Source organism: Papio anubis, chromosome 16, assembly GCF_008728515.1.
Source record: "Papio anubis isolate 15944 chromosome 16, Panubis1.0, whole genome shotgun sequence".
Classification (NCBI taxonomy): domain Eukaryota; kingdom Metazoa; phylum Chordata; class Mammalia; order Primates; family Cercopithecidae; genus Papio; species Papio anubis.
Genome location: NC_044991.1, coordinates 58,184,920 through 58,210,945, shown reverse-complemented (window position 1 = coordinate 58,210,945; position 26,026 = coordinate 58,184,920). Strand labels below are relative to the sequence as shown.

At 47.4% G+C, this 26,026-nt stretch overlaps 1 protein-coding gene across 4 annotated transcripts; it reads right to left on the bottom strand.

The window, feature by feature from the left end:
• Window positions 1-1,801: 1,801 nt before the first annotated feature.
• On the bottom strand, window positions 1,802-23,606 carry C16H20orf96 (chromosome 16 C20orf96 homolog). Of its 4 annotated transcripts, none has more exons than XM_017944915.3 (12): window positions 21,666-23,605; window positions 21,335-21,383; window positions 20,631-20,748; window positions 14,682-14,800; window positions 10,048-10,206; window positions 9,377-9,476; window positions 8,275-8,432; window positions 8,093-8,194; window positions 7,840-7,926; window positions 7,017-7,135; window positions 6,650-6,835; window positions 1,827-2,210 (listed from the first exon to the last, which is right to left on the bottom strand). In XM_017944915.3, exons 1-12 carry the CDS (start codon window positions 21,683-21,685, stop codon window positions 2,150-2,152), a joined length of 1,278 nt encoding a protein of 425 aa, XP_017800404.1. In that variant the 5' UTR covers window positions 21,686-23,605; the 3' UTR covers window positions 1,827-2,149. The 4 variants fall into 4 exon arrangements, with proteins under 4 accessions (XP_003904968.1, XP_009214664.2, XP_017800404.1 ...); XM_009216401.3 differs by having other exon boundaries at window positions 6,650-6,799; window positions 21,666-23,604; XM_003904919.4 differs by lacking the exon at window positions 6,650-6,835 and having other exon boundaries at window positions 1,802-2,210; window positions 21,666-23,599.
• Window positions 23,607-26,026: the final 2,420 nt, after the last annotated feature.

Genomic DNA, 26,026 nt, shown 5'->3' with positions numbered 1-26,026 from the left:
CTACAGGCGCATGCCATCATACCCAGCTAATTTTTATATTTTTTATAGAGACAGTGTTTCACCATGTTGCCCAGGCTGGTCTCAAATTCCTGAGATCAAGCAATCCACTGGCCTCAGCCTCCCAAAGTGCGAGGATTACAGGCATGAGCCACCATGCCAGGCCATCATTAATCAGCTACTCTAGCACTTGGCAGTTCAGCTCTCTCCTGCTCAGCTGAGCTCCTGATTATACAGAGGTTAAGAGCAAACTGCCTCTGTCACTTAGTAACCTGGTGACTTTGAAAAAATCACTTTGCCTTTTCATCCTTTGGTTTCTTCATCTGTAAAATGAAAATAACAATACCTATTTCATAGGTTGTTGCTATGAGGATGTAGTGAGTCGATACATGTAAAGCATAAAGTAGGTTCTATTGAAGTGTTTGCTATTGTATTCAACATGGTCCATTTCTGCTTGGAGATCCATATGACTCTGGGGAGTATCTGTTGGCTCAGCCTAGGTCACGTGTTCCACCTTAACCATCCCTTCCCTGCTCCAAGGTAGAGCCGGTGACCTGAACTAAACCAGCAGACACGCTCCACCTCCAAGACCGGCTCAAGATGGGCATGTAATATAAGCTGGTTCTATTAGAGTGAATCTTTTTTTCTTTTTCTTTTTTGAGATGGAGTCTCATCCCGTCACCCAGACTAGAGTGCAGTGGCACAATCTCAGCTCACTGCAACCTCTGCCTCCCAGGTTCAAGCGCCTCCTGAGTAGCTGGGATTACAGGTGCCTGCTGCCATGCTCAGCTAATTTTTGTATTTTTAGTAGAGACAGGGTGTTGCCATGTTGGCCAGGATGGTCTCAAACTCCTGACCTCAAGTGATCCACCTGCCTCGGCCTCCCAAAGTGCTAGGATTACAGGCGTGAGCCACTGTGCCCAGCCCAATTATAGTGAATCTTAATACACTGGCTAAAAATTCTGGGACACAGTCAGTCTCTCTCTTTCCAACAGGACATGTACAAGGACCTGCACAACCCTGGGAGATGCTGGCATATTGGGGCCACAAGCGGTGCTGACCTTAAGGAAAGGGCAACACCTCAGAAAACAAAGTAGATAAATAGATAAATAGTCCTTAGTGCCATCACTTGATTTCTGGATAAAGCCTCATCTAAGCTATTTATTGATCTGAGCCCTTCATAGTTTAGGCCAATGTGATTTGGTTGTTTTGTTACCTCTAACCAAAAGTCTCTTAACACAAAGTGGATCTGTGAGTGACCAGAGAAATCTCTTGGGGGTTGTAGCAACCTAGATCCCCAGAGAGGCCAACTCTGAGATGGAGTGTAGGGTGTACAACGTTGATCAATGAGTGCTCTTGGAACCAACAACTGAGGAAGACAGAAGCATGCAGGATTGGGCACAGGGAGAAGTCCAGCTGCAATGCAGGCCCAAGGGTAATTGCAGCTGAGCCTTCAGGAAGTTCTGGAGCCAGAGTAGCCCTTCTGAGTTGTTCCAAGCACTGAAGGCCTAGCAAGTTCCCAGGGGTATTAAACTCAATAAGCCTGTCAGCCTCCACAATGCCCGCAACAGGTCTGGGCACAGAGTGGAGAGAAGCTGGGCTCCCAACTGCACCAGGAGGAGTGGCCCAGAGCCACAGAGCCATGGAGACTCAGGCAGGGGGTTGCTCCAGCACTTCTTCTGGAGAAGTTTTGAGCCCCAGATGCAATTAGCACAGCTGCCCGCCCCTTATCTTAAGACGAAGTTCGTTGCCACCGTATCTTCTGCAAGGCCCAGCTGAGGACCCCAAGATACTGGCAAAAAAGCAAATGTAAATCCAGCTTTATCAGTAAAAAAGGAACAGCAGATTTAACTGGAAATTCCCACCTGGCCCAACAGCACCAACCAGAAAAAAGGGAAGAAGAGAGGAAAAAACTGCAGGAAGGAGAGAAAGGAGGGAGGGAGGGAGGGAGAGGAGGAAGGAAGGAGGGAGGGAGGGAGAAAGGGAGGGAGAAAGGGAGGGAGGGAGGGAAAGAAAGAGGGAGGAAGGGCACAGGGAGCAGGGAGACTGTAGATCAGGGTCTGAATGGAGACTCGGTCCTGGAAGTAAATGATCCAAGGCTCCAGGTGCTGGGGAGAGAGCAGGAGGGGAGGGCAGCCCATGGCACTGCCATCTAGAAGGGTAGCGGCTCTTCCACAGGAATGTTGAGGACGACATCCATGTCTGGGGTGCACCTGGTGGGAGGCAGCACAGAGGGCCATGAGAGACCAGAGGTGGGGGTATGGGAGCACCCGCTCAGGGGAGCCCTGCTCTTTAGAACCCTGGTACTTACTTGGGTTGGGGGGCAATCCCAAAATACAATCTGTGACCTATCTGTGACCTCAAAGCCCAAATGTGCATACACAAGCATGAACACACACACACATCAAAAATGGAAAATAAATGAGTTTGGCAGGACGAATGTTCCTCTGACAAGTCTCAGGTCAAGAGGCAGCAGGAACTCAGCTCTGAAATGCTGGGGGCCCTCAAGATAATCACTGGCTTTGGAGTGAGGATGACAGGTTTGATAATTTGACTCCGTGTCACCTTGAGCAAGCTATTTCTACTCTCCCAGCCTCACTCCTTCAGTTGGCACTTAACTGAAAAGCACTCTTGAAGTGCCAGACCCCAGGTGAGCCTCAGTTTCGTCATCTGTCAAATGGGTTTAATATCCTAACCTCAGTTGGCTGAGCACAGTGGCTCACGCCTGTAATCTCAGCACTTTGGGAGGCCGAGGTGGGTGGATCACTAGGTCAGGAGATCGAGACCATCCTGGCTAACACAGTGAAACTCCGTCTCTACTAAAAATACAAAAAAATTAGCTGGGCGTGGTAGCAGGCGCCTGTAGTCCCAGCTACTCAGGAGGCTGAGGTAGGAGAATGGCATGAATCCAGGAGATGGATGGAGCTTGCAGTGAGCCAAGATCACGCCACTGCACTCCAGCCTGGGTGACAAAGCAAGACTCCGTCTCAAAAAAAAAAAAAAAAAAAATCCTAACCTCAGTTATTGGTGGAAAGATTAAATGAGACCATGCCAGCATATAATAAGTGTTCAGTGAATGACAGGCATTATTATTTCCATGAAAGTAGCAAGAGAGATGGATTCCCATCAGCAATATATTCCCCATCGCAGGGACCAGCACAAATATTTAAGAGGTTGAAGAATTACACTCTCTTTTATTCTTTCTCTCTTCCAAGGAGACCATCCTCTCTCATAGTTTCAATAATCTACTGATACACATGAAGTATTTAGGCAGGAAATGTCAGGATACTTGCAATTTACAATACCATTCACCAAAAAAAAAAAATGAATGAACATGAAACCAATATGGGAAAAAAAAATTTTTTTTAAATCTAGATGGGCAAAACTGGCTATTCATTATATCATTCTCTCTACTTTTCTTTATATTTGAAATTTTTCATAATAATAGTTTTATTAAAAAGTGCATCTCTATGCTGGCAACACCTAAATTTCTACTTCCAGCCAATATCTGTCCCCTGAGGTCTACACTTATCTTGTCAATTGCCCACCCAATGACTCCACCTTGATGCCTCATGTAAACCAAACTTACTGTCCAAGTCAACTGTATGGTTTTTTGTTTTGTTTTGAGACATGGTCTCACTCGGTCACCGAAGCTGGAATGCAGTAGTGCGATCACAGCTCACTGTAGCCTGGAACTCCCCAATCAATCCTCCTGCCTCCCAAATAGCTGGGACCACAGGCATGTGCCACCACATCTGGCTAATTTTTTTATTTTTTGTAGAGGTGGAGGTCTCACTATGTTGTCCCCTGGTCTCGAACTCCCAGCCTCAAGCGATCCTTCTTCCTCAGCCTCCTAAAGCACTGGGATTACAGGTGTGAGCCACCATGCCTGCCTCCAAGTAAACTTTTGACTGTGCCTACATACACATCCCTCACCCCATCCCAGCCTTCCCAATCTCTGCATTTGACACCACCACCACTCCATTACAAAAGTCAGGAGCCCAGGGATTATTCTTGATATCTCCCTTTCCTGTACTTCCCAAGTCATACAAGTCCTTCTTACCTTCCTAAATTTTTCTCCAATCCATCTATTTCTCCCACCTCTTCTGCCACACACTTGGCCAGGCCACTCCCCATGTTCCCCTGGACAACTGCCCTCATACCCAGTAGAATTCCAGCTGCCACTCTGGCTCCTTGCCAATCTCATCCCCATGCTCTTTTATTTTCTTTTAAGAAAGAGTCTTACTCTATTATGCAGGCCGGAGTGCAGTAGCACCATCTTGGCTCACTGCAACCTCTGCCTCTAGGACTCAAGCAATCCTCCTGCCTCAGCCTTCCGTGTAGCTGGGATTACAGGCACACACCACCATGCCTGGCTAATTTTTGTATTTTTTGTAGAGATGGGGTTTCACCATGTTGCCCAAGCTGGTCTCGAACTCCTGGACTTAAGCAATCCTCCCACCTTGGCCTCCCAAAATGCTGAGATTACAGGCATGAGCCACCACACCTAGCCCACCATGCTCTTTTCAAACTGACTTTTTCGGAATACAAATCTGATCATGTCACCACGTGGCTTAAGATCCTTTGCTTCTGGGATCAGGCAGAAAATCTGGCCCTATAGGGCACTGCACAGAGGTCCCTGGGGCTGAGTTGCCCTGCTCCCTTCCCGCCACTCTCCCTGTCACTCTTCATTCCAACCACACTGGCCTCACCAGCTCCGTGTCAATGCCAAGTTCCTTCCAACCACAGCTCCTTCACAGCTCAAGGCTCAACATGTAGTTGGTTCATAGAGCAGTAGCATAAGCATCACCCAGGAGCTTCTTAGAAATGCAGAATCAGGCTGGGCATGGTGGCTCACACCTGTAATGCCAGCACTTTGGGAGGCCAAGGCAGGTGGATCATTTGAGGTCAGGAGTTCGAGACCAGCCTGGCAAACATGGTAAAACCCCATCTCTATTAAAGATAAAAAAATTAACCAGGCATGGTGGTGCACACCTGTAATCCCAGCTACTCAGGAGGCTGAGACAAGAGAATCACTTGAACCCAGGAGGTGGAGGTTGCAGTGAGCTGAGATGGCGCCACTGCACTTCAGCCTGGGAGACAGAGTGAGACTCTGTCTCAAAAAAAAAAAAGAAAAAAAAAAGAAAAAAAGAAAGAAATGCAGAATCGTGAGCCCAACTGAGACCTACTGACTTGGAATCTGCTTTTTAACATGATCTCCAGGTGTTTCCTGGGTATGTTCCAGTTAGAGACGCTCTGGTTAACAGCGTGCCATTTCCACTTTTTAGGAGTGAAAATCTGCTTCTTTACTCCTAGTGTTCCCTTCCGTGTGAAAGGGCATCCATGAGTGTATTGCTCCTGGCCTCTCTCTGCCCCTTCATATTCTGCTTTTGGAAAGGGGGTATGACCACCGGAATGGTGAGTGTGAGGAGAGGAAGGGGACACAGGGAGCCCAGTCCCTTCCTCTCTCAGCAGCGAGCAACCCAAAAGGACTCCACTCTTCTCTGCCCCAAGGCCTGGCTCCACGTGGGTCCAGCTCCACCACAACTGGGTGGTTCAATTTGCCTAATTCTGGGTTCACTATTCAGAGACCAACATGCCTAGAAATATAAGCCACAGTCTCTAAAATCAGCTTCACCCGAACAAAGGTGATAACCTGGCCTGCATGCACCTTACCTCTTTCAATCTCATTCACTGTGTTCAGAGCTCAGGTAAAGACAACAGGTGACTATTTATTACATCCCCTGGAGACCCTAGCACCACTCCCTAGAATTGCTCTTCCTTCAGCTCCCCCATCAGTCTCCTTTGCCTAGTGAGTTTCTATGCATCCTTCAGGCCTCAGTTCAAATGTCACATCCTCAGGAAAACCTTCTTGACTGCCCAGACTCACTGTCCTGAGTCACTTTTTTTTTTTTTTTTGAGATGGAGTCTCGCTCTGTCGCTCAGACTGGAATGCAGTGGCACAATCTCGGCTCACTGTAACCTCTGCATTCCAGGTTCAAGCAATTCTCCTGCCTCAGCCTCCCAAGCAGCTGAGACTACAGGCACCCGCCACCATGCCCGGCTAATTTTTGTATTTTTAGTAGAGACGGTGTTTCACCAACTTGGCCAGGCTGGTCTTGAACTCCTGACCTCATGATCCACCCACCTCGGCCTCCCAAAGTGCTGAGATTACAGGCGTGAGCCACCGCACCCGGCCCCTAAGAGTCACTTTCACAGTGGCATGTACTCTACTCTGCAGCTCCAGGCTCCGCTGCAACTCCACAGTTACTTGTGGCTCATTATCGACTCACGTCCAGTTCCCTCTTTGGCTCCATGAGGGCAGGGCCGAGAACTGTTTTCATTCACACAGTGCCTGGCATTCAGAGGCACTTCATAAATCCAATAGCATTTTGTTTTGGGTTTTTTTTTTTTTAGAAAAAGAAAAAAAGGAAGAGATGGCAATAGGAGAGTAGAAGGAAGGAAAAGGATAGGAGGGAGAGACAGATACAGACGAAGAAGAAAAATTAAAGAATTTGCAAATGCTAGGCTCTGCCACACATGGTCCTGTGGTGTCATCATGGAGAGGTAAGCCTGGGGGACCCCCAACCCAATCGCAGAGGGCTTGCCCAAGGGAGGGTAGGCAAAGAATTGGTTTCTAGGGTCCAAAAACCTGCCAAGTGAAGAGGACATCCTTCTCTCCTTGTGGAGTGTCTTCCAGGCTATTCTTCCCTGAAGCCAACCAGCCCACTCAACTCTGCCTTCCTCAAGAACCCAGAAGTGAAGGGCTGCACCCACTTGGTTGATACATGGAATCTGGGAACTGGAAGAGCCCTTAGAGATTACACAACCCAGTCCGCTGTGTACAGATGGGAATCGGAGGCCCCTGGTCAGTGGCAGGTCCAAGGCGGAAACCTAGGCCCCTCCCTCCCTGTACAGGGTTCTGCCATCCACACCAGGCTGCCTTCCCCAAGAAGAGAGAGCCTCTGTGAGCTCAGAGTGTGGCTGGTTTAAGAGGCAGTGGCAAAAACATCACATACTTGGGTCTCCGAAGCAGAACATCCTCAAACACGACCTCTCGGGGTTCCCGGGTCTGGGCTTGGAGCTCCTCCACCTCGGCCCTTAATACGGGCATGTTCTCCTCAAACTGGTCAATAAACTGAGAGGAAAGGCATAGCAGGGGAGAAGGGAAAAGCCAAACGCCCCCCAACCAAAGGGAGAAAGGTCAAAATGAACAAGGAGCAAAGCTATCTGGGGAAATGGTATGGGCTCTGTTACTGGGACTTGCTGGACTCCAGAGAGGGGACCTCCCCATTGCAGGGTGGGGCTGGCTTCCAAGTGAGTGACAATATTCAGTGGTGCTGAAACAGGTGAGGGATCATGGAGAACGGAGACAGGTTACAAACTGGCGGAGAACGCTCAATCATGGGAATAAATGGAGGCTGGCAGAAATAGCGAAGGGCATGCACATTAAAAACCGATGAAGAGGCAAGATAATGAAAATTAATTCAAGAAGGCAGTGATGGTGGTTCATTAACACTGATAATGGGTGGTGGGCAGTGACAAGAAGCAAGGGGTAAAGATGCAAGGTGGCTAATGGCTGAATAGGTGATGCTTGATGATGTTGCAAATGGTTCATAGCCGGCGATGCAGGCTAACGAGGCAAGGCCTAGGTCGGTGCCAATCACCTTCCCAGATGAAAGACAAGTGACAGTAACGGCACCAGCAAGGAGGCAGGCCAACACCAAAGTTAGAGACCTCCTGAGTGCCAGATCAGGAGAAGCCTGACCCATTCCCACAGGCTGTGGGGACTGCCCACCCACTGCTGCCCTACAGGGACCACCACCTTCCTCGCCCACGCACTTCGCTGAACCTTTGCATGCATTTCAGGAAGTCCTGGCTTTCCCATATCTTCTGTAGGAGAGCCTCCTCATAGGGACGCTGGGTTTTCTGTGGAGGAAGAAGAGGTCTGGCCCCCAGGTGCCTCTTCCTGGGCAGCAAAACATGGTAGAGAGCAATAGGGCTGCAGTGGGCCTGGAGGCAGAGGATGGGGAAGAAGGGGGGGTGGGAGTGGGACCTGGATCCCCCGCCTCCCACACAGCAACTGGCTACTCACTGCCACCACAGAACTCAGAATTTTTTTCTTCTTCTTCTGAATCTTGTCAGACAAGGATTCCAGGACCTTTCTGCGCATCTCACTGAGGTCATCCAGCTCATCCTGGGATCCAGCAGAAGGGTGTTGGCCACCAGCCCGGACTCCCACACAGTCTGGTGGGGGAGGGGCAGGGGGTCCCCCACCTGCTGACTGTCCTTATCCTGCTGCAGCTGGCGCACAAGGGTGGAGATCTGGACAGACTTGATGGAATACTCATGGTCCATGTAAGTGCTCAGGAAGTTCACTTCCTCCTGGGTCTTCTCAATCTTAGCATTCAGCTGCTCCGCCTGCTGCTCTAGAGCTGGGGAGGGGTTAGGGAGGTCGGCAGGGAGAGGAGGCAAGACCTTCCCTCAAGCACCTGGGCCCCAGGAGGCCCAGGAGGCAAGGTCTCCTTGGCCAATAACTGGGGTCTGGGCTGAGGCGAGCTCACACAGGGCAGGGAGGTGGTTAAAAGATAAGGCTCTAGAGGGTTTTCCACCCCTGCAGGAGAAGAGGCAATGCTGGGTAGGAAAAAGGAAGGGAATTGGTACACGATCCCTAGACTAGTCCCCACTCTGCCACTGACTTGCAGTGTGGCCCTCACCAAGACTGTCCCTCTCCAGACTTCAGTCTCCTCAGAGACACACTCAAGGAAGTGAGACCAGGCAGATGGGGTGACAGTGGCTCCCAAGACACAACCCATGGCAGGATTAAGACAAAGTCTATCCTGTTTTCCTCCAGAGAGAGATCCCCAATGTCTGGGGTTGCCTGATCCACTGCCCCTCTGCTCAGCAGCTGTGTAGTCTGCTCAGGGAAAAGGAACCACAGGCCAGGCAGGATGGAAGCCAGGAGACCTAGGTTCTAGCCCAGCCACTGACTCCCAGAAGGACCTTGGCAGGAAACGGAGCCAGGCTAGAGTTGGATTCTGGCTCCTAGCTATAAAACCTTCCACAAGCTACTTCACCTCTCTTAGTCTCAGTTTCCTCCCCTGTAAAAAGGACAGCTTCCCTGCCTCCAGGTAGTTGCAATGACTGGGTGTGTGCCTGTAACAATGCAGACATTGGTAGAGACCCAGACATGGGGCCTGGAAAGTGCTAAGTGCTGGGTAAGTAGGCTATTCGCTCTGTATCTTAGCCTTCCCATCTGCCTAGAAGAGAGACGATGGGGCTGAGGGTTTCTGAATGGCAAGTACAAGATGAATGCTGTGCTGCTAACTTCCCCAAGGTGCCATGGGGAGGGTCACGGAATTCACCCAGGGATTCTTACAGCTCATCTTGCATTTCTTCTTTTCTTCCCACTCCTGAAGCTCAGACTTCAATTGCTGCAGCCTCTTCTTGTTTGAATACTCCAAGATGTCGATGATGGTCTGTGGGAGGGGTGGGGTCAACTCACCCACAGGCTCTGCTGGCTCTCAGAAGCGGCCACCCAGCACTTCCTCAGAGGAGTCCCGAATCCCAACCTCACTCCCAGAAACCTGACCAGAGGCTAATCGGGACAATAACAGAGTCCACCCTTAGGACTGTTGTAAGGACTATATAAATACATACAGATCGCTTGCTATTACACGTAGAGGTGTTTGCAAATGCTGGTGGTGGTAGCAGCTACCTCTTGCACGGGTACAATATGTGCCAGGTAAACCCCCTCTGGGACGGGTGCTATTGTGCCGCATTTCACAGAGCTCAGGGAGGCAAAGTTAACTCAAAGTCTCCTGGCCAGTGAGTGCTGGCGCGTTGGGATGAAACTCCCATCTCGGTCCTCTTGCAAAGCCCAGGTGAGGGGAGTGAAGTTGAAGAAATGCGTCTTCCAGTTGGAGGGAGCGGCATGTGCAATGGGCAGGGAAGGGCAGGAGAGGGCGCACGAGCACGTGGAGGGAGGGAAGGAGGGCGGGCGGATGCCGCGGGCACTGCCGGCACCGAGGGCAGAGGCGCGGGTCTCACCGCTAGGATGTCCTGCTGCTGCAGCAGGGCCCGCACGTTCAGGGTCGTGCTGTTCTCCATGTCCTGGATGGTCTCGATCAGCTCCTCGTTGAGCTTGGTGAGGAAGTTCTCATGGCTTTGGAGCTCTCGCAGAGCGGTCCTCCCGTTCCTGAGCATCATCTGCGGGCGGAGGGAAGAGTAGAGAGGCGGCGCTGCGCCCTGCCCGGCCGGAGTCCCCAAAAGCCCGTGGACCGCCGCCCCAACCCCGCCAGACTCCCGCCCCCTTGCGGCCTTCTGCTGGTAAATGCGGCCCAAGCTGGGCGGCGGTTCCCCATTGTCTGCGCCGCCCGGGAGCTCCGGGACTCTCCTCCCTTCGGAAACTGCACGTGTACCCATCATTTCACATCCCTGAGGTGCGGGTGCATCTTACAGTTGGTGGCGTGTCACCATATAATCAACAAATACATTATTAGTGGGTAAATAAAGATGTGCCTTAATATCAATGGCTTCTCAGAATCAATGAAATATATAAATAATTATAAGGGCCGGGCAGGGTGGCTCACATCTGTAATTCCAGCACTTTGGGAGGCCAAGGTGGGCCGATCACGAGGTCAGGAGTTCGAGACCAGCCTGACCAACATGGTGAAACTCTGTCTCTACTAACAATACAAAACTTAGCCGAGCGTGGAGGCGCATGCCTGTAATCCCAGCTACTGGGGGTGCTGAGGCAGGAGAATCGCTTGAACCTGGAAGGCGGAGGTTGCAGTGAGCTGAGATCGTGCCACTGCACTCCAGCCTGGGTGACAGAGGAAGATTCCATCCCAACAATAGTAACAAACGCCCCAGGTAGGTAAGAAGGTGGCAGAGCGACCACCATGTCTGGAGGAGAAGCAGGGGAGGCAAAGTGGATGATAAACGTCAGCATTTCCTGGCAGGCCGTGGAGCTAATGAGTACTCTCATTTCACATAACAGCCCCCTATGGAACAAGGGGGGTCTGAGAGTTAAGTGACTCCCCTAAGATTACACCCAGCAGGTGCATAAAATCTACAGTAACAATAACAATTGCTGAGGGCCCTCTACATGCCAGGCCAGTTGCCATGCATTGCTCCACATGTGGCACATGGTATCGGTTCACCTGCCAACAGCTCTACGTTTACTAACTCTGTGTTGCTGATTAAGTGGAGGCTCAGAGAGTTTAATGACTTGCCCAGTGTCACACAGTCAAGAAGTGGCAGGGTTGGAACTGGAAAGCCAGACTTCTGAGTCCCAATGTCTGTCTTTCCACTATGCTAAAACAAGAACTGCATAGCCTTAAAACTGCAAGGCATGGCTGAACCACGTAGTGACTAAGACTTGGATGTTGAACCTAGACACACCTTGGTTCAAATCCCAGCTCAGCCACTTACCATCTAAAAGAATCTGGGCAAGTTAGTTAATGTTTCAGAGCCTCCTTATATTCATTCTAAAGGTAAGGAAACTAATACCTGTTTTAGAGAACTGCCGTAAAATATAAACGAGATTGGACAGGTGCAGTGGCTCACGCCTGTAATCCCAACAATTTGGGAGGCCCAGGTGGGAGGATCACTCAAGGCCAGGAGTTCAAGACCAGCCTGGGCAACATAGTGAGACCTCATGTCTACAAAAAATAAACAAAATTAGCTGGGCGTGGTGGTGTACGCCCACAGTCCTAGCTACTCAGGAGGCTGAGGTGGGAGGAATGTTTGAGCCGAGAAGATCGAGGCTGCAGTGTTGAGATTGTGCCACCACACTCCAGCCCGGGTAACAGAGCAAGAACTTGTCTCAAAAAGTAAGTAAATAAATAAATAAAATTTTAAAAAAATTAAAATGTTAGCTGGGCATGGTGGTGTGCACCTATAGTCCTAGCTACTTGGGAGGCTGAGGCAGGAGGATCTCTTGAGCCCAGGAGTTTACTGCTGCAGTGAGCTATGATTGTGCCATTGCACTTCAGCCTAGGTGACAGAGCAAGACCCTGTCTTTAAAAAAAACAAAGAATAAATAAATAAATGAGATGAAATTTACAATCAAGCTGCTTAGTGAGAGTGCACTCATATGCACTCAGTGAACAACAGGTGATACTTCTGGCTCTAACCCTCTACCCCTGCCATAAATATTTGCTCTTTTATTTATTCCTGTTCTTCCTCATTTCTCTATCCTTTACTAAAAACTACCCCTTCCTACTCCTTAGCTCCTTTATTTCTCATATAACAGTAATCATGCCGATGTATTGAGTGCTTACTATGCAGCTGATACTGTGCTAAGCACTTCATATGCACTGCAGCACATCAGCACATCACCCTCACAGTAACCCTAAGAGATGGGCACTATTATTAGGTCAACTTTATAAAAGCGGACAGCACTCAGGCACAGTGGTTCACACCTGTAATCCCAGCACTTTGGAAGAGGAAGGTGGAAGGATTACTTGAGCCCAGGAATTAGAGCCTGGGCAACAAAGGGAGATCCCATCTCTACAAAAATTAGCTGGGCATGGTAGTGCATGCCTACAGTCCCAGCTACTCTCAGAGGCTGAGGTGGGAGGATCACTTGGGCTTGGAAAGTCCAGGCTGCAGTGAGCCATGATCATGCCACTGCACTCCAGCCTGGATGACACAGCGAGACCCTGTCTCAATCAATCAATGTGGATACTAAGGATTAAATTCAGTGACTTATCCAAGGTCACACATAGCAGAGCAGTCATCCTTGAAGTCCAGGCTCCTAGCCACTCCACTATCTTGTCTCTACATCACCAGACCAAAATACCCAGAAGTATCTTGTGAAAAACATTATTCTCCAAGTCCTGGGCCCACTGAAACAGCAGCACTAGGGTTTCAGTTCAAATGTCACCCACCTTAGCAGCCTCTCATTAGCACCCTACCTAAAACAATTACTGCCACACTCTCCTCCGTGCCTCTAGCCCCCAACCTTATTCTTAGGCTTCTCTTTGGCTCTTATCATCACTTCAAATATCTTTCTCTTGTTGATTGTCAGTCTCCCCCATCCAATAGAATGTAAGTTCCCTAAGATCAGAGGCCACATCACTGGTGAATCCTCCCACTCAGAACAGAACCTGGCACATGGTAGGTGCTCAATCAATATTTGTTGATTCACTAAATGAATGAAAGATGGTAAGAGACAGTATTAAGAACTGGACTGGTTAGGAGCACAAGTTTTAGAGCCAAATTGTCCAGGTTCAGCTTTTATATCAATCAAAAACACAGAAACCCCTCTAAAGTTAGGATAAAAATAACAGAAATGGCCGGGCACAGTGGCTCACACCTGTAATCCCAGCACTTTGGGAGGCCAAGGCGGGCAGATCACCTGAGGTCAGGAGTTGGAGACCAGCCTGGCCAACATGGTGAAACCCCGTCTCTACTAACAATACAAAAAATTAGCTGGGTGTGGTGGTGGGCACCTGTAATCCCAGCAACTCAGGCGGCTGAGGCAGGAGACTTGCTCAAACCTGGGAGGTGGAGGTTGCAGTGACCTGAGATCTTGCCACTGCACTCCAGCCTGGGCGACAGAGTGAAACTCTGTCTCAAAAAAAATAAAAATAACAGAAATATGAGTTCCTCCTTTAAGAATACTGGGCCACCTCTAAACCATTTTGCAAGATAAAAGGTTAAAGGGGAAAAAAAAGTTTCAAAGCAAATTATATTTTCCCTTGTTCTTTATATAGTAGTCATTGTTCATTGAGCTATTAAAAACTTTCTTGAAGAATTATTCTATAGTATTTTGTAGTCTTTATAATACTTAGTATTTTACTTTCTGCTATGTATGCTAAGGACTGGTTTTCCTTTAGGCATTTCAAATACTTTGAAACATTGTTCAGATAATTCCAGAAGCCATAAAACAATGTATAGCAAGGAAATTAATTACCTACAATTGTATCGATTGATGTGAAAATTTTAATTGTCAGTTTCTAAGGCTTGCTTCAAAGTACACTGTATGAAAGTTTAATTTACTGGAATTTTTGTTTTATTTTGTTTTTTTTTTTTTTTGAGATGGAGTCTCACTCTGTCCTCCAGGTTGGAGTGCAGTGGCACCATCTCAGCTCATTGCAACCTCTGCCTCCCAGGTTCAAGCGAGTCTCCTGCCTCAGCCTCCTGAGTAGCTGGAACTACAGGTGTGTGCCACCACACCCAGCTAATTTTTGTAGTTTGAGTAGAAATGGGGTTTTACCATGTTGGCCAGGCTGGTCTCGAACTCTGACCTCAAATGATCCACCCACCTAGACCTCCCAAAGTGCTGGGATTACAGGCATGAGCCACCATACCAAGCCAAGTTACTGGAAATTTTAAGATAAAGAAGCCACTAGATCCTGTTCCTAATGCAACAAAATAACAAGCAATTCTGATAATTTCTTGAGTCTTAAACAACAGCAAATGCTTTGTATAACTGGCTTTGACCCCTGATCCAGCCATTTCCTGACTGTGTGACCTGGTGCATGTCATTTATCTCCCTGCACCTCAGTTTCCCGGTTTGTAAAATAGGAACGAGGATAAGCGTGCTCACATGGTTCCTGTGAGGAAGAAATGAGTCAAGTCTGGCACCCACAAAGTTCTCAGCACATGTTTGCTAGAGCCATCATCCCCGTCCCCGCCCTGGGCCCAGTGTCCAGGGAAGATGTGCCTCATACCTTCATTAACCGGATTTTGGCCTGCATCTTCCCAGGGTCCAACTTCTGCCTTCTATGTAGTTCTCGTGGATTCTTTGGCTGGTAGCTTGTCACCACTCTAGTGGGCTTGGAGTGGAACACTAGGGGTAGACAGGAAAGGACAGGGAGAGAATGAGGGTACAGGCAGGCCTGAGGCCAGGTTCCCGGGAGCGCACCTTTAATGAGAGGCAGGCCAGGCCCCAGCTCCACCCTCTGGCTGCCTTATAATGTGACACTAGACTGACAGTGAAATTCACACCCTTCATTAAGCTCCCAGGACCTACTCTGGGCCTCAATATAAGGGAGCGACAAGCCCATGTGAAAGAAGTAACTATGAGCATGGGCAGAGGGGAGGGCGGGGCAGCCAGGAACCCCGCTCCCAACTGTCCAGTCAGAAAGAGAGTCGGGAACTCCCACTCCTTGTGTCTTTCCAGTAGCTGCTGCAGCACAGGACAGCAGAAAGACCAGAGTCTAGCAGGCCTGAATCCAAATCCCTGCTGTCCCACCAACCTGGCTGACAGAAGGCCTGATGGGGTAGGGGTTAAGAACAAGAACTAATGAGCCAGACAGTCTAAGTTTAAATCCAGGCTCTTGGCCAGGCAGGGTGGCTCACGCCTGTAATCTCAACACTTTGGGAGGCCAAGGCGGGAGGATCACCTGTGGTCAAGAGTTCAAGACGAGCCCCGCCAACATGGTGAAACCCTGTCTCTACTAAAAATACAACAAATTAGATGGACATAATGGTGGGCGCCTGTAATCCCAGCTACTTGGGAAGCTGAGGCAAGAGAATCGTTTGAACTCAGGAGGTGGAGGTTGCAGTGGTGCGAGATCACACTCCAGCCTGGGCGACAGACAGAGACTCCATCTTAAAAAATATATATATATATAATCATAAAAATAAAATTTTAAAAAATCCAGGCTCTGCCTTCTGTTAGCTGTGTGACCTTGAGCAAGTCAAATGACCTCTGTGTCCCTCCATTCGTCCACCTATAAAATGGGAATAATCATCATGCCTACCTCGTAGGGTCTTCATGAAGATGAAAGAAGTTACTATACCTTAAAGGTATTCGGAATAGTGCCTGATGCATATTCAGTGCTGGATACACATTACCAGTTGTTACTCTTACTTCTGGTGACCTGAGAAGTGGGACCTCGACACCAGACAAAGGCACAGCGGCTATGCAACACTCCAACTGGCTGTCTCTGAAACACGCTAAGAGCTGTGGTTCTGCCAGATAGGGAGTATAGGCATCTGGGGGGCATATTCTTAGAATCCCTGTTTCCTCTCCGCCTGTCATGCAATGACATGAGACAAATCACCCAGGTGGATCCAGCTCTACTCTCAGTCGCCACCGAAATCCCTGCTTCAGGTACAACCCAGCTCATCTGGGAAAGATACTAATCTCTTTAATAGATCAATGTCCTTCATCTTGAGAAATGGTGGCATTAACTATGGAGACGATTAAGTAAATTAATTTTGTGTTTAATTTATAAATTACCTGTACATATCCAGTTTTTAGTTGTATTGTATAAGAGATAGAATGATTAATAGGTTAATCTTGTGATTCTAATTTTACAAGTGTAAGTGGGATTTTGATTTAGATTTAACTTGAAAGGTTTAAGACACTCTTATTAAATATGTATAAATTACTTTTATTATTTAAGAGAACATAAGATTACCTATATTAATTTTTTTTTTTTTTTTTTTGAGAAGGAGTCTGGCTCTGTTGCCCAGGCTGGAATTCAATGGCGAGATCTTAGCTCACTGCAACTTCTGCCTCCCAGGTTCAAGCAATTCTCCTGCCTCAGTCTCCCGAATAGCTGGGATAACAGGCGCCCACCACCACACCCGGCTAGTTTTTTTTATTTTCAGTAGAGACAGGGTTTCACCATGTTGGCCAGGCTGGTCTTGAACTTCTGACCTCAGGTGATTCAGCTGCCTCAGACTCCCAAAGTGCTGGGATTACAGGTGTGAGCCACCTCGACTGGTCAGATTACCCAAATTTAGAAGTTTAAGTATTAGATATACAAGAATTACATAAATACCCAATGGGTTTTTGTTAATCAGACAAGTGAACTATTTGAAAATGAAAATGAATATGTTAAATTTTAAGATGTGGCTTAAAAGGTTTAGGAGAATTTAATTAACCAAGTTCCAAAACCCCCTTACAAGTATTTATAAAAATTGTAAGATTCTTAAGTTGAATTTAAACGCTTAAGGAAGATTTGCAGTTTTAATAATATTTATTTTCATTATTGGTAGTAGCCCTGATTTATCTTTTTTTAAAATTCAACCTTTTATTTCAAGATAGCTCAGATTCACAAGCAGTTTTAAGAAATAATACAGAGGGGGCCGGGCGCAGTGGCTCACGCCTGTAATCCCAACACTTTGGGAGGCTGAGGCGGGCGGATCACAAGGTCAGGAGATCAAGACCAGCCTGGCAAATAAGGTGAAACCCTGTCTCTACTAAAAATACAAAACAATTAGCTGGGCATGGTCGGGGCGGGGGTGTGCCTGTAGTCCCAACTACTCAGGAGGCTGAGGCAGGAGAATGGCGTGAACCCAGGAGGTGGAGCTTGCAGTAAGCCAAGATCGTGCCACTGCACTCCAGCCTGGGGGACAGAGCGAGACTCCGCCTCCAAAAAAAGAAAGAAAGAAAGAAAGAATACAGAGGGGCTGGCTGTGTGGCTCACATCTGTAATCCCAGCACTTCGGGAGGCTGAGACAGGTGGATCACCTCAGGTTACAAGTTCAAGACCAGCCTGACCAACATGGGGAAACCCCATCTCTACTAAAAATACAAAAAATAGCCAGGTGTGGCTGTGCACGCCTGTAATCCCAGCTACTTGGGAGGCTGAGGCAGGGGAATCGCTTGAACCTGGGAGTTGGAGGTTGCAGTGAGCTGAGATCACACCACTGCACTCCAGGCTGGGTGTGAGAGAGAGAGAGACTCTGTCTGAAAAAAAGGAAAGGGGAGGGGAGGGGAGGAGAGGGGAAGGAAAAGGAAAGGAAAAAGGAAAGGAAAGGAAACAGAGGGAGTCTATGTACCCTTTACCCAGTTTTTCCCAATGTCAACATCCTGCAAAAGTACAGTACAATATCACAACCAGGATATTGACATTAAGATGGGCAAGATACAGAACTTTTCCATAACCACAAGGATCCTGCCTGTTGCCTTTTACAACCACACCTACTTCCCTCCCCTTACCACCGTCCTCACAACTCTGCCCTAACCCCTGCAATCACTAATCTGTTCTCCATTTCTATAATTTTGTGATTCCCAGAAGGTTATATAAATGGAATCATCCAGTATGTAACTGCTGGGATTGACTTTTTTTTTTACTTGGCATAATTCTCTGGAGATTCATCCAAGTCGTTGAAAATATCAGTAGTTCTTTCCTGTTTATTGCTATATAGTTTTCCATGGTATGGATGCACCATAGCTTGTTTAAACATTCACCCATTGAGGGACTTCAAGGTTGTTTCCAGTTTTGAGGTATTATGAACAGGGCTGCTATGAACATTCACATACTGGCTTTTGTGTGAATGTAAGTTTTCATTTCTCTGGAATAAATGCCCAAGAGTAAAACTGCTGGGTCGGATTACTAGGAAGTGCATGTTTAATGTTGTTAGAGACTGCCACACTCATTTCCAGAGAGGCTGCATCATTTTACCTTCCCACCAGCAATTGCGCACAATCTGATTTCTCCTCTTTGCTAGCATTTGGTGCTATCACTATTTTTTCATTTTAGCCATTTCGACAGGTATGCAGTGATATCTCACTGTGGCTTCATCTGCATTACCCCAATGGCTAACGACGTTGAACATCTTTTTAATGTGCTTATTTGACATCTGTATATCTGCTTTGGTGAAATGTCTCTTCATGTCTTTTTCCCATTGCCTAACTGAATTGTCTGTTTCATTGTTGGGTTTTTAGTTACTGAGATATTCTACATAGTAGTCCTTTGTCAGATACATGGTTTGCAAATATTTTCTCCAAATCTATAGCTTGTCTTTTCATCCTCTTAATAAGGTCTTTCATAAGCCGGGTGCGGTGGCTCTCGCCTATAATCTCAGCACTTTGGGAGGCTGAGGCAGGCAGATTACTTGAGGTCATGAGTTCGAGACCAGCCTGTCTCTACTAAAAATACAAAAATTAGCCGGGCATGGTGGAACACGCCTGCAGTCCAGCTACTCGGGAGGCTGAGGCAGAAGAATCACTTGAACCCGGGAGGCAGAGTTTGCAGTGAGCTGCACTCCAGCCTGGGCAACAAAGCGAGACTCTTTCTCAAAAAAAAAAAAAAAAAGTTCTTTCACAGAACAAAATTTTTAATTTTGATGCAGTCCAGTTCATCTATTTTTCTTTTCTGGGTCAAGCTTTTGGTGTGATATCTAAGAACTCCACTTGGCCCTAGGCCCCAAAGATTTTTCTCTCCTGTTTTCTTCTAAAAGTTTTTCAGTTTCACATTTTACATTTAATTTCTATTTTATTTTATCTTTGAGCTAATTTTTATATTTGTTGTTAAACTTAAATTTTTTGTTTTTGTTTTTGTTTTTGTTTTTTTGCCTATGGATGTCCGACTGCTCCAGCGCCACCCGTAGAAAAGGCTTTCTTCCTCCACTGAATTGTTTTTCCACTTTCTGAAAAACCCATTGGGAACATTTGTACGGATTTATTCCCGTTTTCTCACTGGGAAGTGCTGGCAGTGTCCAGCAGGGAGCTGATCCTTCATTCCCTGCTTGGTGGTGCTGATTCCACAGCTGGGATAGTGCCGGCAGGAATGAGTGGAGAGGTCATCTTCTAATCCCTACCTGGCAGAAGAAGGTAGTGCTCTGACTCTCTCTCTAGGGTAGTGTCAACAGAGTCCGACAGTGACAAGATTTCATGAAGTGTCATGAGGTGGGACTGGTCACCTCTGGACTTCACTCCACTCCCCCAGCCTACCTATGTCAGTAGAGCCTGGTGGGAGCCTGAGCCTATATCCCTATCCAGCATCAGTGAGGTAAAATAAGGTGGTGAGATGCAGGGCAACTTGGCATTCTACTCTCCCATCTCCTTTTTGTGTTTCAGTGTTGCCCACAGGGGAGCTGATCTAACATTACTTACTCGGAGGCAATGAGGTGGTATGAGTGATTTTATACATAGGTGTATACATAAGTATGCTATATTGTCTATGAAGTTCATTTCAGGATACCAAAGAAATATTACAAAATATTTGCTATTAATTCTTACAACAATCCTATGTGGTATTAGCGTCCCCATTTCACAAATGAGAAAACCAAGGCTCAGAGAGATGAATGATTTTTCCAAGTGAGTAAATGGCAGAGCCAAAATCTGACCCCATGTCTGCCTGAGCCTGACCCAAGGCCTCAGAATTCCCCTGTAAAGCATGATAACGATGTGGCAGAGATTATTCTATGAGTTCACCAAACCTTGTTTTCTTTTCTTCCTGGAAAAACAGAAGGACTACATTTCCCACCTTCCCTTGTGGTTAGCAGAGGTCATGTGGCTAAATTATGGCCCCTGAAACATGAGTAGGAGTAACATTTGTCACTTCAAATCTGGACCCCCCCCCAAAAAAAATGCCCACATAATTGTCCATGTTCTTGTTCTCTCTCTTCCCTCTATGCCAGCTGAATGCAAAAGTATCCAGCAGAAGACTTCGAGACCTTACAAAATATCAGACCCACAAGATCAAAGGAACCTGGATCCCTGAATGACCATGTGGAACAGAATCCCTCCTTCCTCAGATCCACAAATGTACTGTGACATAAATGAGACATAAACTTCTATATTAATACTTGCAATTTGGGCATTGTTTATTATATCAGTTAGCCTACCCTAATATAAGTGGTGTCACCAAGAGCCAAGAGCAGCCACTCTATCCTGTCTCCAACCTCCACACCAGCTCCCAGCTGCCTCCACCTACCTGGTTGGACCCTAGTCAAAGTCTTCATTTTGCTTATATGAAGGCTGTTGGCTTGTTGGACTGGAGGCAGAATAGATGGCTTGGTTTCCTGCTTGGACTGCTGCCATGGAACATAATCCTACAAAATATACAATCAGTCACATAGCACCATGAGTTCATATCCCAGCTCCACTCTTTTCAGATATCTGTAACCTCAAGCAAGTGACTTGACCTCCCTGAGCCTCGATTTTCTCATCTGTAAAGTGGATCTAATAATAAAACCTACTTCTGCCTGTTGGCACAAGAATTCCGAGAGATATTTATGAAGCATGTGGTAAGTGCTCCATAAATGTTAGCTATCACTTTTTTTTTTTAATCAGCCAGCCAGAATTTACTAAGCACATCCAGGCTGTGAGGTGCTAAGAACTGTGAGAAACAGAAGGCATGGAAAAGACGCAACATCCACCCTCAGGAAACCAGAGTAGCAATCAGATGAATAAGAGAGTAGCATAATACACCCTTACATTCTGATAAGACAGTGAGAGGAGAAAAATGAGGTTCTGAGGCTTGCTCTGGCTCCCACAGCAAAGTGTGTGACCCGGCTGGGACTGGAATTTGGGTCTCCAGTCTATATCCGTGGAGCAGTCACAACCGTGAGAGTGGAGGGCAGGTGGACTGCAGGGCCAGCGAGCCTCCCACCCCAGCCCTAGTCCCCCAAGACTCACCGAAACCTGGAACTCGTAGACTGTGGAGTGAGTCCCAGAGTGGTTGGGTCTGGAAAGAGTTGGGAAGGGAAAGAACTTCCATTATCCCCAGCCCAAGGGGCAGCAAGCAGCAACTCAAAACAGGATTGGAGTCTTGAACCAGAAACTGCAGTTCACCGGGTACAATAGCGCCGCGGGAGTGGGGTGGGGCCAAGGAGATGTGGGCGGGGAGAGGGCGGGGTCAGAAGACCGAGGGCCGACCTCTAGGCGAGGGCGGCACAGCGGCGGGGTGTGAAGTACCCATGCGCATTCCGCCTTTCTTCCATTTTTTTTTTTTTTTTTTTTTACCTACTTTTGTAAGACATGCGCCATTGGGGAAAATGGAAGAGAAGCTGCGAGTCTGTGAGACACTGATCTTCTAGAATAACTACTCGGCTTTTCCAACTTCCTTGTCTCAGTCTAGATCGCGCAGTAACCCAGGCCACTCAAAGGTCCGGAGACCCGATGCTTTCGCCAGCGTCTCGGTCTCCAAGGAAACGCGACGCCGGCTACCGAGCGCCTAGAGGGACTAACCTCTCAAGGCAAAATCTAGTTCGGCCCTCTTTTCAATTTTCAAAGTCCCTTCAGTTTGCTCTGCCCATAATCCTAAAATATTATATCATATTTCTCCACTTTCATCAAACTTCCACCACTTCCTTCGCTATCTTCACTTTTGACTAATGAGTTTGCTTCCAATTTTACTAAGGAAATTTTGGGAATCAGTAAACCCACTAGTTCACAGCACCATTTACTCGCCTACTTGCCTCTTTCCTGTAACTACGTATAAACTGCCTACTAAGACCAATTCCTACATTTGTGCACCGAATCCTATCCTCTCACATTTTCTCAAAGATATTGGCCGAGCAGTTCTCCCCGTTTTTTCCTCCTCTTTTCCCTCTCCTTTGTATCATCAGTATACCAACGTATTTTTAAATTTCTTCTATTTAAAAAGCTTCACCACAGCGGGACACGGTGGGTCACGCATATAAGCATGAGAGCACTTTGGGAGGCCAGAGGTGGGAAGATCGCTTGAGCCAGAAAGGTCCAGGCTGCCTTGCCGTGAGCCATGATCCAGCCACTGCATTCCAGCCTGGTTGACAGAGCAAGACCCTGTCTCTAAATAAACAAACAAGCCACTTCCCCTCCAGCCAGCTCCCATGTCTGCTTCATTTTAAAGCAAAACTCCTAGGTTTGCCTATTCTGTTTCCCATTGTTTTCCCTCCACTCAATCAGGCTTTCACTCTCCACTGAAACTGCCCTCATCAACATCATTGGTGACCTCCACTTTGCTAAACCCTATGGTCACTTCTAGGTCCTCCCCTTATTTGGCCTGTCTGCAGCATTTGACACAACAGATCACTCCCTGCCCTGAAACACTTTCTTAGTATCCAGGAAACCACTCTTCAGTTGCTTCCTGCCTCCTTTTCAGTCTCCTTTGCTGATTCCTCCTCTTCTCCCTTTATTATGATAGTATCCCAGAACTCAGTCCCAGGCCTCTCTCTTCCAGTCTCATGGTTTTGAATACTATCTGTACCCAGATGCCTCTCAGACTCGTCTCCAGCCTCCCCCTGAATTCCAGTCATATAATAATGTGCAATATTTTTCCAGAAACATTTTTCCCAAACTCAAAATAGGGCAACTCTCTTCTTGGAATCATCCTTAACTCATCTCTCATCCCACGTCCATCAGCAGATCCTGTTGCAATAACTTGAACATATATCTGGAATAGGACCACACACACACATACACACACACACACACACACACACACACTCCTCTTTCCTTTTGTACCCCAGCTAAAGTACTAGCTGCCACCCTTGCCCTACACACCAGATTTGCTAGATAGAGCAGGGATTTAAAAGTGAATTCCAGTTTAAAAGATAATTGGGAGGGAGCAATAATTTTAAATCACTTAAACTTCAATAGGGGAACATTACTATAGAATACCATGTCAGAGCTCCCAACCTTTTCTGCCTCTTAAAAATCACAGGAGAATGTGTTTAAGTGCACTGTGGTAAATAGAAGCAGCTTCTAGGATAAAAAGCAATTAACCCGGGTACTCTCGCTATTCAGGCCCCTCCTGGCTGACCCTGGAGCTGAGGGAATCACTATATTGGGTACCCTCATTTGCAGAGCACACCATATGACAGCATTCTTGCTGGGAAACTCTGTACCAGGAAACCATTAAAAAGTAAAAGATAAAGGCTGGGCGCGGTGGCTCACACCCGTAATCCCAGCACTTTGGGAGGCCGAGGCGGATGGATCACCTGAGGTCAGAAGTTCAAGACCAGCCTGGCCAACATGATGAAACCCCATCTCTACTAAAAATACAAAATAGGATTAGCCAGGAGTGGTGGCAGGCGCCTGTAATCCCAGCTACTTGGGAGGCTGAGGCAGGAGAATCACTTGAAGCAGGGAGGCTGATGTTGCAGTGAGCCAAGATCGTGCCACGGCACTCCAGCCTGGGCAACAATAACGAAACTCCATCTCAAAAAAAAAAAAAAAAAAAAAAAGTAAAAGATAGGAATACATGACAGATCCAGGTAGTGACTTACTCAACAGCCATTCCTCCCTGTCATCACAGCTATTGGATCCTGATCTTGTCCATGTATGCACTTGCCTTAAGGGAGGCAGGCACCAGGCCCAACCCTAGTCCTAGTCCCAGCTTCCATAGTCATGACTGTTGAGGCTGGGCTTGGTGGACCAATTTCCCTTTCCAGTTAGAGACCGAGTCATAGACACATGATGAAAATCTGGCCAAGGAGACAGAATGAGAAATCTACTCAGAGGCTTTTGGGAAAGGTTTTCATCACACTTTTAAAAAAAGGCATTGCAGAAAAACATTCCTTCGTCTGCTGGTAGACATTGTCATATCTGTGTGGGATTCCTGGAATTGTGGAACTGTGAGGGGAGTTGGCCAAAGAGGATACACTGTGAATGGTAGAGAGGAAAATGTAAAAACCTTCTGCCTTGATAGCACTGTCGAGCCATTAAATTAACCAACCCTAGCTTGGCACAATAGTATCTGCCTATAATCCCAGCTACTTGGGAAGCTGAAGCAGGAGGATCGCTTGAGGCCAGGCGTTTGAGATCAGTCTGGACAACATAATGAGACCACATCTCAGAAAAAAAAAAAAAAAAAATTTTTTTGTTTTAATTAGCCAGATGTGATGATGTGCACCTTAGTGTCAGCTACTTGGGAGGCTGTGGTGGGAGGATTGCTTGAGCCCATGAATTTGAGACTGCAGTGACCCATGATTGTGCCACTGCATGCCAGTCTGGGCAACAGAGTAAGATTCTGTCTCTATAAAAAAATTAATTAATTAAATTAACCTGTCACCTATCTAGAAATTACTTGAGATTAAATAAGAAATCACATTACTGGGTGAGCAAATTTGAGTTGAGTTTTCTGGTACTTGCAGACTAAAAGCATTTTACTGAAATCTGCATCTAGAGGAACAACAAGATAGAAGGAACCTGGGTCCCTGACAACCTTGCAGGAGACAGTCACCTACCTGTCCTTACTGCCTGCCAAATTCCGAGCTGCTTCATCAAAGAGAAATACACCTCCATCTTGTCTGAGACCCTGTATTTGAGAGTCCCTTTGTCACAGTATCTTAACCTGTACTTTGATTAATACAAATAAGAGCTTGTCCACTGTCACACAGCCTTCCTCATCAGACGTGCTGACCCCAGCATGGACACCCACTGAGAGCTGCCTTTGCCCCACATCTCAGGTGCTTAACCAGTAATATGACTGCCTCCCACTTCAATTTTTTTTTTTTTCTTTTTTTGAGACAGAGTTTTGCTCTTGTTGCCCAGACTGGAGTGCAATGGCGTGATCTTGGCTCATCACAACCTCTGCCTCCCAGGCTCAAGCAATTCTCCTGCCTCAGCCTCCCGCGTAGCTGGGACTACAGGCATGCGCCACCACGCCTGGCTAATTTTGTATTTTTAGTTGAGACGGGGTTTCTCTATGTTGGTCAGGCTGGTCTCAAACTCCCGACTTCAGGTGACCCGCCTGCCTCGGCCTCCCACAGTGCTAGGATTACAGGCGTGAGCCACCGCGCCTGGCCCCACTTCAAATTTTAAAATAAATACTCAAAGACATTTGCAAAAATGCTGCCACTTTAATCAAAGCCAAAACACACTTGAGGGGCCACCGACAATCACTTGTAACAAAACTGTTGGAACTGGGACTGAATAAGATGGGGTCCATTTTCACTTACACCTGTTCAGGTGGCATTTCTGTGTTCATGAACACCTGATGGAACTTCCTGCCCTCAGGATAGGTGGGCAAGACAAACCGGCCTTTCCTTCCTGCACGTGTGAGGTGATAAATGTGATAGAGGGCCTCTCAGGCCTGCTTGGCTCCAGGCTCAGCAACAGCAACCTGGGCTCTCATTCCATCAGCATCTTGCTGAGAGGTGGACTGGGCTGAGCAGGCAATCTCAGGTTTCCATCCATGTCATTCGATGTGCTGACTGTGGCAAATGTGCACACCATCCTAAACCCACAATCCCTACTGTCGTCACTGGGTAAGATGCCATGGTTCTTGTGGAGACACCTGCTACACTCGACATAACAAGATCCTAGACATTCCTTCTTACCATCTGCGCAGCACTCCAGAGCTGCCTGCTCTTCCATCCTAAGACCCCCCCAACTGAATTCACT

Bases quoted from the DNA above. Each gene is read 5' to 3' on its own strand.
- C16H20orf96 (XM_009216400.3), bottom strand. From the start codon at position 21,685: ATGGCGCATGTCTTACAAAA. The intron at 14,801-20,630 runs GTAGGTGGAGGC...GTCTACCCCTAG, and splicing joins TTTGACTAGGGTCCAACCAG to TGTTCCACTCCAAGCCCACT. The intron at 8,195-8,274 runs GTGGGGGACCCC...GCTGGATCCCAG, and splicing joins AGGATAAGGACAGTCAGCAG to GATGAGCTGGATGACCTCAG.